The sequence below is a fragment of the Numenius arquata genome, chromosome 3, assembly GCF_964106895.1.
Source record: "Numenius arquata chromosome 3, bNumArq3.hap1.1, whole genome shotgun sequence".
Classification (NCBI taxonomy): domain Eukaryota; kingdom Metazoa; phylum Chordata; class Aves; order Charadriiformes; family Scolopacidae; genus Numenius; species Numenius arquata.
The window spans coordinates 47,491,132-47,501,932 of NC_133578.1; the positions used below are offsets into that span (position 1 = coordinate 47,491,132).

Here is a 10,801-nt window from a genome sequence, read left to right on the forward strand (position 1 = left end):
ACCCAGTAAACTGCTTGGGGATGCTGACTCCCCATTGCTCCATCTCTCTGCCCTACCATGCCATGTACCTCTTTGTTCCTGAATTATCCATAAAAAGCCTGATAGGTAAGAAACGGTACAATTTAGGATCCGGTGCCCCAGACTTAAAAAAAAAGATTCCCTCGAGCCAAAATCCTGGAGACTTGGTTTTGGACCCCGTGGGTGCCACAGCACAGCTTATGGGGCTCTTTTGTGGCAGTGGGTGCCAGGTGCTGCTTGTGTCACAAGAAGCAGCAATGGCAGTGTCCCCCCGTTTCTGGGCAGAGCGTGCCACCCCGAGGGGCTGCAGGTCCATGGTGCAGAGAGGGGGGTGTGTGTGTGTGCAGGTCTGGGGTGCAGAGAGGGGTGTGTGTGTGTGTGTGTGTGCAGGTCCATGGTGCAGAGAGGGGGTTGTGTGTGTGTGCAGGTCTGGGGTGCAGAGAGGGGTGTGTGTGTGTGTGTGTGTGCAGGTCTGGGGTGCAGAGAGGGGTATGTGTGTGTGTGTGTGCAGGTCTGGGGTGCAGAGAGGGGTGTGTGTGTGTGTGTGTGTGCAGGTCTGGGGGGCAGAGAGGGGTGTGTGTGTGTGTGTACAGGTTCAGGGTGCAGAGAGGGTGTGTGGGTGTGTGCAGGTCCGGGGTGCAGAGAGGGGGGTGCGTGTGTGTGTGTGTGCAGGTCTGGGGTGCAGAGAGGGGTGTGTGGGGGGGTATGTGTGCAGGTCTGGGGTGCAGAGAGGGGTGTGTGTGCGTGTGTGTGTGTGTGTGTGCAGGTCCGGGGTGCAGAGAGGTGTGTGTGTGTGTGTGCGCGCGCGCGCGTGTGCAGGTCTGGGGTGCAGAGAGGGGTGTGTGTGTGTGTGTGTACAGGTTCAGGGTGCAGAGAGGTGGGGGTGGGGGGGTGTCTGGGGTGCAGAGAGGGTGTGGGGGGGTGTTTGTGTGTGCAGGTCCGGGGTGCAGAGCGGGGGGTGTGTGTGGGGGGGTCTGGGGTGCAGAGGAGGGTGTGTGTGCGTGTGTGCATGTCTGGGGTGCAGAGAGGGAGGGGTGTGTGTGTGTGCGTGTCTGGGGTGCAGAGAGGGAGGGGGGTGTGTGCGGGAGGAGGGCGGGCGGCGGCCCGACGTGCCCGCTCTTGCCTCTGCGGGCGGGGTCTCGGCGGGGACGGGGCCCGGCGCGGCGGGCGCCCCATTGGCTCTCCCCGCCGGCACATGTCGCCGGCCCCGCTATAAAGGCGGCGGCGGCCCCCGCCACAGCCCGTCCTCCTGCCTCCGCGCTTCTCCCGGGGACACCGCCAGCCCCAGCGCCGCCGCCATGGCCATCGACGCGTTTTTAGGCAAATGGTGCCTGGTCTCCAGCGAGGGCTTCGAGGAGTATATGAAGGAGCTGGGTAAGGAGCCGGCGGCTCTCCCGCTCCGGGCGGGACGGGGATGGATGGGGACGGGGCTGGGGGTGCCGGGCGGGATGGGGATGGGGACAGGGCTGGGGGTGCCGGGCGGGACGGGGATGGATGGGGACGGGGCTGGGGGTGCCGGGCGGGATGGGGACGGGGCTGGGGGTGCCGGGCTGCCCCCCCGGGACGCGCCGCCCGGGCTCTGTCCAAGGTCCGCGGCGGGTTCGGGGCGCGGTCCCGCAGCTGGGCCCGGGGCCGGTGGGGGGTTCCGCGGGATGCGGTACCGGCGGCCGGGAGCAGACCCTTCCTCCCGGGCTAGCTCTAGCTGCCGCCTCCTAAAGATGTCGGCAAGCACCGCCCCCCCCTTTTTTTTTTTTTTTTTATTTTATCTTATTTTATTTTTTGCACCGTAATCGCGGGGAGGCAGGTGCGGGTGCTCGCAGGCGCGTTCCCTCTGCGCCTTCCCCGCTGCCCAGCCGCCCCCTCCTGCCGGCAGCACCCCGGATTATCAGCCGGTGCCAGCAACCCGGCTGCCATAAGGAGGTTTGCTCCTCCTTCTCCCGGTAATGCCCGGGGCGGTGGGACCGGAGCTGGCTTTGGGCTGCCCTGGGGGGGCGGGGAGGGAGGAGGTGGATGGTGGGGGCCGCAAGGCCAGTCCTGCTGCCAGTGCCCGGCTGGGCTCACAGCACCCGAGGTGGCCACACACAGACCTGCTGGGCCTGGGCTCTTTCCTGTGAAATCACCTTGGGTGTCCCCTCACGAGAAACCCAAACCCGGCAGATCCAGTTCGGCTAACTGACAGCTGACGCTGCTGCCAGGGGCTGCTTGTATTCTCCTGTGGGTAGCACCCTTATCTCAGGGGGATAGTCCTGGCTTGTTATCCCTGCTTCCCTAGGTTTTGTAGCACAAAGTTACCAAATCAAGAACAGACCTAAAGCTAGGAGCCTCCTCTGCAAGTTCAGCTTTACTGCTTCCCTGTGAGCATCCTGGCCAACAGGTGATAGACATGTTATGGTGTATCTGTAGCCCAGGAGCTATTATTTTCTGCTATTTATTCACTGCTGAAAGCTAGGATATTTTCTCAAGAGGTGGAAGATGTGGCCTTGGATGTCTTTGGAGGGAGGAGAGGAACAAATATAAGTCTTATGCTCTTCATGTAAAATACAGAAGGCGTCACTGTATTTGCACTCTGCAGACAGTGGTGGCTGTAATTGCATTTAGCGAGAGGCCTGTCAATATCTGTTAGCTGTGATGTGAGAATGCCTTCTGGACTCAGCCCTTTTGGGAGACTTTGGAGGAAATTCAAGAATTTTAAACTTGGCTCAGTTCAGCACGGATTAGGATGCCGCGGTGCTCACGTCTAACAGCCAGGGCTAGGCATGTGTCAAGCTGCAACTTCAAAGTATAAATTAAGTGCTTGCAACTGGAGAGCACCTCCCATGTGTAGGCAACGACTGAGTGTTGTTTGCTTGTTTTTAGATTGCAATCTTAAACCAGTCACTTTTCCTCTTTATAATTACAATTTAGGCAATTAAATTTACTCCAAATCACACTTTAGGAGCCACTCCTTCATTGGATCTCACCCTTGCTGATTACTTAGGAAACTCTCTGCCTTTGATCCTAATTGATGAAATTCTGCCGATTCTGCTCAGTTGGTATAAAAGAACATTTGAGGATAAAGAAGTTTGAATTTCGCTCCTTGTCATATGGAAAACATACATGGCTCATCTCTGTTTAGTTGGATCCCAAGGTGTTGCTGATCACATAACTCCCTGATTACTCTGGACTGGACAACAGCCAAAGGTTGGGCCGAGGGGTGGGGGGGGTGGGATGTCACTGCGGCAATAACTCCCAATTCTGGTCAGAAAAGCTGGACTGAGTAGGACTGGTTTTTGCTCTGCAGTCTCAAGCTTAAGGCTCAGTCTTGGAATCTTAGTTGAGTCTGGAGAAGCAGTGGCTGGAAAGTACCTCATTATTTCCACTGCCCAAGGAAACCGTAATCTTTGCTTTGTGGATTCAGCCTTCATCCAAGTATCCTGTACGCTCCAGGGGAGTGCTGTGCTGTGCTGTTTTGTGACAACATTTTCTAACTACACCAGCTGCAGAGCCCAGACACTCACCCATTTGGTGGCATTTTCCGCTCCAGTTGGTTGCTTATCAATTCTTGGTTCAGATCTGCACTTTCCAGTTCGATGGATTCACATTTGTTGCCTGACCACCCTCTTACTCATATCTTCATCCTTCAGATCTAAAAGACTCAAGCAAACTACCCAAATAACGCATGCAGGGGCTGAGGCAGGGTGAATCTTTTTTGCTGAAGAGTTTTGAGGGCTGATGTCTCCAGAGGATGAATTTTCAGCCATTCGCAAAGCTCAATTCTTTCAAAGTCCTTTTTTTTTTGGTGTATGCGTAAGTTGACTGCACACTATTTTGCGTGACAGCAATTTTCCAATTCACAAGTCCACACTTTTGATACAGGAGGTAGAAGATGAACTGCTATGAAAAAAAAAATGCATGTTTTCGGTTGCATAGAGTGATGGAAGAGTGTTTGAGTAAGTTGAAATAAATATGCCGGTGGATTAATCTGTCAATTGAAAATCCTCTGTAGAATTTTTAAAGTGTTCAGAACTTGATGTGAATAATTTTACATTAGTTTAAGATTTTGTTTGTTTTCCTGTTCACAATTTATTTCTGTTTGTAAAAATTCAATGCTGAGTTTTGGGACATCTGTGAGTCCTTTAGGGGGCAAAATAGATTTAACTTCAGCTCCCTGAGGAAGGTAAAGAATAACCCTGCAAATAAGCCTTTTTTTCCCTTCCTCACCAGTGGATAATTTAAAACATCCTCTTTCTTTGTGGCTCTTGAGCTTTGATTCTCAAGTGTACTTAAGTGCCTAATTAAATGGGAATTAGGTATTTGAATTCTGTGTGGCCCTAAGCCTTAGGGTTTAACTGACTTTGTGACTCTCTGTGCCTCTCACCTTGCAGGTGTGGGCATGGCCATGAGAAAAATGGGAAGCATGGCCAAACCAGATGTTTACATTATTAAGGATGGGGACACAATCACCGTAAAAACAGAAAGCACCTTCAAAACTTCACAGTTCAGCTTCAAGCTTGGTGAGAAATTCGAGGAAAATACATTAGATGGCAGGAAAACTCAGGTCAGTATACTAGACTTTCTACTGAAAACCCACAATTCTTCGGGTGTTTTACAGATGGGGACACTACTTAAAAATCAGTTTTGACATCCATACTATTGATGCTTTATTTGATGAACAGCTGTTGCTGTAAATCTCATAGAAATAAATTCTTTTTTTTTTTTTTTTTTCCCCTGGATTAAGCAACTTCCAAAGAGGGGAAAATGCTGAAGCCAATAATGTCTTGTGTATTTTGTTGTTTTCAATTTGTAGCAGAAGCATTGTGTCAGTAAAACTAACAGACCTCTAAATCCCTGTTAAAGCCAAATGCCACTTCATTTGAAGCCTGTGCGGAAAAAAATCCCATTGATGTTTAATCAGAAGCGATTCAGCCCTAGGCTTAGCCTTTCCACTCGGTCTCGTATTTGCATAACAAGGGAGCCTGGCTCAGTGTCCAGTGGGATAACAGACATACAAGGCATACATGTGAATTGCAGTCCCTAATCTCCAGTTTTAGCAGGCAAAGAGCTTCTCCCAGCACCAAATAGGGAGAATATTAATCCAAAAGGAGGTTAAACACAAAGAAGCCCTCAAATATGGTCTCATTTCCTTATGTGAGTACTCTTTATAGTACCGACCCCCCTCACCCCCCCCCCTCCCCCCCAGCTACACACTGGCAATTCACCTATTATTGCAAGATCAGATAAACGTGACACAAAAGCTCAAAGCCTATGTACAAAGAGATGAACAGAGAACATCGCCTGCTCTTGTTAATTGAAATTGTGCAGGCTGTCGAAGGGCTGCCTGGTGCAGGAATGTGTCAGAGCAGCGAGTGAACAAGCAGTGAGCTCCTGTAAGAAGAGGATCAATAAAACATTTAAGATAATATCCTGGCTTTGTAGATGTCAATGGCAAAATCACTATTAGGTGAGCTGGGGTGGGGATTTTTGCTTCGGAATAAGGTGTTGGAAAGCCTCAGACTCCATCAAATGTTGTGGGTAAAATACTGATGCTCAGGTTCTTCTTTCAGACCCTTGTCAGCTTAAAAGATGATGGGTCATTGATTCAGGAGCAGGAATGGGACGGCAAGAAGACCATAATAACGCGGAAACTAGTGGATGGACAACTGGTGGTGGTAAATTCATTCCCACTTTCTGATCCCTGAGTGCTGCTGGCCAGTAGTAACTCCGAAAGATCTTTTTCTTTATAGTCTGTGCTGAGGCAAATTAATAAATCCATCTCTTTATCTTCTAGGAATGTGACATGAATGGTGTTAAGTGTGTTAGAGTCTACCAGAAAGCATGAGAACATCTTCATGTTCAGTGGGAACTTGCTACAAACAACTCAGTTCAGTGGACAGAGCTCCTTTACACTCCGTATTTTCCTTTTCCCTGTTTTCTAGTATTTCAATGGACTGAGTAGCCGAGTGCAATCCTTTTTAAAAGCCGTGATGTAACTATGATGTAACTATTCTGAACTTATGGGGCTATTAAATAAAATTGTCAAATATATGAAGTGGAAATGTTGTTACTATAATGGAATTTTAAAATGAGGTTTTATAAAAATGCCATTTGGTTTTAGGCTCAACTAGAAACTGCCTTCAGTTCAAGACAAGGCAATATATGCCAATGAACAGTTAACTTGCTGAATTTTGACCAGCATCCTTAATTGCTAAGCTAGTAAAATCTGAAATAGGAAAAAAAAATTTTAGAGTTCAGGTTCTAGAGCTGTTTCTAACTTGCATGTTACAAAGTAAATAGAATTGAGTGGGAATAAATGAGAGAAGTTTTGTTGCTGTTTAAGTAGGGGAATATAGTTTCAGGAGTTAGTTTGTTTTTTCTTGTTTCAAACCCACAAATTTCTTATCTGAAAAAAAATACATACTGGTGAGCCAATGGGCATGATAAACTTAAGCAAACATATACATGCTTTACTGAAAGGAAGCCTTCTTTTGAAAAGACTTTGTTTTCCTAGCAAAATTCCTATTTCCTGCCTAGTAACATTCTAAAAATGCTTAACCAAAATCTACTGAAATACTGCCTAAAACTTAAAGCCTCATTTTATTTTATTTTATTTAAACTGGCTTGGAACACCTAGCAATGGAGTTCATATGCTTTAAAGTGCCATAATAAATAATAAAAAATAGCAGTGTCTCGAGTATTACTTTTACACTGGTTGGGAAACGGAGCCTACGATGCTGCCATTCTTGCAAAGAGGTTAAAAAGGTTTAGGTGACTCTCTGTCACACCAGACTAACGTGTTCTAAACGTGAAACTGTTTGGCGGCAGGTGGTGGGGAGGTTTCTATCAGATCACGCGCTTCCAGTTTGCAGTGTCAGTCGTTGCAGAATCCATTGCTACTTCAACCCTACTGCCATTTTAGCTGCTCAGAGCATGCACCGTATTGCTGAGCTTACCCAAACAGCAGCAAAGTCAGTTCTTTACATTCATCCTACCAACTACAGAAAATTACTTTTCTCTTAATTTTGGACCATTTACCCTTTTCATAATTTCCTGACTATTTATGAATCATCCCATTTGCAGATGTCATTTAAAAGAGTTTATAGCTGGAGCATATTTTTTTATGCTCCGTGGAAAAGTAAATATTTTTCCTGGTCCCCAGATGTCTCCTTTTTTTGGTTCCTTTGAGCTCCCCTTTCCTTGGGGACCAGGAAGGATCCTTGTATCACCTTCATTTAACACTTTCCCTGAGGATCTATGCTATATTCTTATATGGGCTGTTAGGACCAGATTTTTTTTTGTTGTTGTTATTAGCAGAAGGAATATCCTCATAGAAACAGAAAACAAACTGAATCTGATGAGGAACCTGGTAAGTTTACAATCAGAAATCCGCTAAATGGTAACAGGAGAATGGCTGCAGCAATGGGCCTGATGTGAAAATCCTGCCTCCCTTCCAAAAGAAATGACATTATTACTGTAAGTGGGATGTTATGCCTTCCTTGGGGTCACTGGTCTATCACTTACCACTGCGTGTTTACTCTTCTGATACTGGGTAGTGTTAATTGTTTATCTTTCATTTGAATGGAAAGACCTTCCATACTCTTTTATAGGACATCCGTTTTGATTACAATGAGATCACTTCTTGTAAAACAAAAGGCAAAGAGTGTCTTTTTAGAGCGATTTCCTTTGGAAACAAGGCTTATAAAATCTGTTTTTGTGTGTGTGCTTCTCTGATTTCACCCACATGTGAAGGCTAGGGGTCCCAAAGATAATTATTCTTCCACAAACGTCATGAAAAGGGGCAGCCTGCTGAAGGAGTTAGACCATTAAAGTGCCTTGATGATGGAAAGACTGGACGTGGAAGTGACACTTTGACATTAAGTGGGAGAAAAACACTATAAGCCCTCTTAGCACACATAAGAAGTTGTCTTAAACACAGAAGTTGACCAACAGTAAAGAGCAGATCAACAGGAAACTGGAATTCTTTGAGCTAATTCTCCAGAACTGATTAGGCTCGCGTGTTTATTTGCTTTATTTTGATGTTAGCTTTAGCCTATATTGCTGGTAACGTCAATGTAAGTGTACTGTGACCCGGAACTACCATATATACAACCCGTTTCTGTTAGATTAGACCATATACTTAAAACAACAGTCGTTCATAATTTGCAAGCCAAGATTTAGAATGCTCAAGACTTGAAAATACAATTAATTTCCAAATTCCTTCTATTCCTTATTATACGAGCCAAAAGTTTTACTCTTCATTAGGTGTGTACACTCAATGTTCTCATCAGTGTAAAATAACCAGTTGTCCTGAGATTTGAATAACTCTCTGTAGTTCGCTATACCACATAAGATGGTGGAAAATAAAACTTCTGAGAACAACTGAAAAAGAAGAAATTATTCATTACCCGTCCAGGACAGGTTTATAAAGCTACAGAATTATGAAACAAAGAGACAAATTTTGTTGTGACATTTTAGTGCATGTTTCTGAAAATACTTTGGAGGGATAAAAGAAACGTGTTCAGCAATCTGAAGCTGCATGTAAAACTTGCTCAAAGAGAAGCAGCTTCCATATCTACTCCAACACGTGTTCATTTAAAGTCATGAGCAGTGTCCAAACTGTATCCTTGCATCTCACCGTCTTCTCAAACTGGTGCAGTTCTACTTTTTCCATAGAAGGGGGTTTTGTTTGTTTGTTTAGGTTTCGTGTGTGTGTGTGTGTGTGTGTGTGATTAGGGGGTTTGGGTGGGGTGCTTCTTGTGGTGAGCCAGGGTGAAGGAGTAGAAAATTAAGTCGTTCAGCAATTTCCATCTGATATTCTACCACATTAGGGATATCTCTTGTCTGAGCTTTCCAGGAACAGCGATGAAATGGCACTGTGCTTTGGGAGAGCATACTGGCTCTACGCACTGCTCAGACTATCAAAGATTTTCCTGTTATGGTTTGGTTATATGATTTATTTCAAAATTGTTGTCCTACTCTGCCTGCAATCTCTGCAATTAATACTGGCCTTTCCTCTTCCTCTGCCTCTCCCCTCCCTACCTCACATATGCACTTCAGATCAAAGTTTTTTAAAAAACAAAGCCAATGATAGGAAATTTCTCTGTTTTCTGAGGTTACAGTCCTGCCAGCTGTCACTGCCTAAAAAAAGGCAGTAATTATTTCTTCAAGTGTGGAGGTCAGGTGTAGGAAGATAGTTTCGCTCTGCCAATGGCTACTTGGGCAATGTTAACCGTGAGACTCAAACATACAAAAAGAAAATGAGTCATTGAATAGGCACTCTATTTTTTTTTTTTTTCAGATTAGAACCTAAAAATCTATTGTTGTTGGTCCTAGTGAGTATGAAAAATAAACAACCTTCTTACCTCTATATAATATTATGTCCAATATATTTTATTGTTCATAAAGCAGTCCACTCAAAGTAACTCGTATCAAAGTCAGGTGCTGAAAATAAGTGCCCTGTAAGTATTTTTCAGAGCCCCAAGGGGCCTTGACCACAGGGCTTCCCCTGACCCCCGCCCGGGAGCCCCACATCACCTCAGCCTGAGGCATCAGTCCGTGCCTGAGCTAGTTGTCAGAAGGCCAGTCTCCAGCTCAGATTTTACACAAAAATTTATGCATTAAACTAATTTCTATGAAGGAACTGACTTATAAAAGGATTGTATTCTACTTAAAATTGTTTGACAAAAATAAAAACAGTAATGCAGACCAGCTCCGATCAAACCTTTGTCGGTGACTCCTTCCCTGCCTGAGTATGTACTAACACAATGAAGAGATTAGAAACCCTTTGCACTATGTTGATTATTTGTGCTTGTAGAGGAAAAAAAAATCCCACACCGTGATAGTGGGTGGGAGCAAGTTAACATATATTAATTATTATTTGGTGCCTCATTTCAGTCCCATTGTTCAGCCCTGGGAGGGTTTAGCACTATTTTCATAGGTTTTGGAGACAATCCAGCATCTGTATAAACACATTTTTGTCCCATGGTTCTCCTTCCAGCTTTGGCTTTTCAGCCCTTGTACATCAAATTAAGATTTTGTTGACAATTCCCAGAATGGTTTTATTCATGCTATTATTTCAGAGGTAGAGACCCCACTCCCAAGGGTGAATTTGGCTTCCTTTCCAGCAAAAATGTTTCCAAAATCGATTCCCTCTACCAGATGGTCTTAATTATACTCTGGAGATATTTAAAGGTGAAGTCGATTATAGTTTCAGGAGAAATGTAGAGTTTCAGCAATAAGTGCAGTCCAGAATCAGTTTCAGACAATGTCCTGCAAAAGTTTACTGAATCCCAACTATTATAGTTGAGACTCTAAAATAAGTAACACAGTTGTCATTAATCACAGATGTACGCTGTGAGATTAAACACTAGAAGACGTCCCACCCTGAGGACTGTGCGTGCTACTGTCTAGGCTGTCTAGGACTGGACACTTGCTCCCACATGCATACCATCTGGTTCCCTCGGGAATTCATGCATGAAATCAGCAAGTCTACCTTCAGGAAAGGCTTTAGCTAAGGATACAGCTCAACTCATTGTGCAGTGCGAGTGTCCAACAGAAAATCAAGGACTGAGTGCAATTTTCAGGCTTTTTTTTTCTTCATTGCATTCTCTGTGGTTTGATGCCTTCTGGGGCCATGCGGTATACTCCTGCATAGTGAACAGCAAATTTGAAATCATAAAGAATAAGGTAGCCTGCATTTTTTGACCTCAAAAGCAACCCTGAACTGAGACCAGGGAGTCCATGACGGGGGAGTTTCTGGAAGCTCCTGGAGTATCACCAGCTCTTTGATTACATGCAAAGTTGAGCT

General features: G+C 45.5%; 1 protein-coding gene across 1 annotated transcript; it reads left to right on the forward strand.

The window, feature by feature from the left end:
- Positions 1-1,170: 1,170 nt before the first annotated feature.
- Positions 1,171-8,376, forward strand: LOC141463521 (fatty acid-binding protein 5). Its single transcript, XM_074145977.1, has 4 exons — positions 1,171-1,392; positions 4,383-4,555; positions 5,562-5,666; positions 5,786-8,376. The coding sequence occupies exons 1-4, from the start codon at positions 1,317-1,319 to the stop codon at positions 5,834-5,836; spliced, it is 405 nt and encodes a 134-aa protein (XP_074002078.1). The 5' UTR covers positions 1,171-1,316; the 3' UTR covers positions 5,837-8,376.
- Positions 8,377-10,801: the final 2,425 nt, after the last annotated feature.

Bases quoted from the DNA above. Each gene is read 5' to 3' on its own strand.
- LOC141463521 (XM_074145977.1), top strand. From the start codon at position 1,317: ATGGCCATCGACGCGTTTTTAGGCAAATGGTGCCTGGTCTCCAGCGAG. The intron at 1,393-4,382 runs GTAAGGAGCCGG...CTCACCTTGCAG, and splicing joins GGAGTATATGAAGGAGCTGG to GTGTGGGCATGGCCATGAGA. The intron at 4,556-5,561 runs GTCAGTATACTA...TTCTTCTTTCAG, and splicing joins TAGATGGCAGGAAAACTCAG to ACCCTTGTCAGCTTAAAAGA.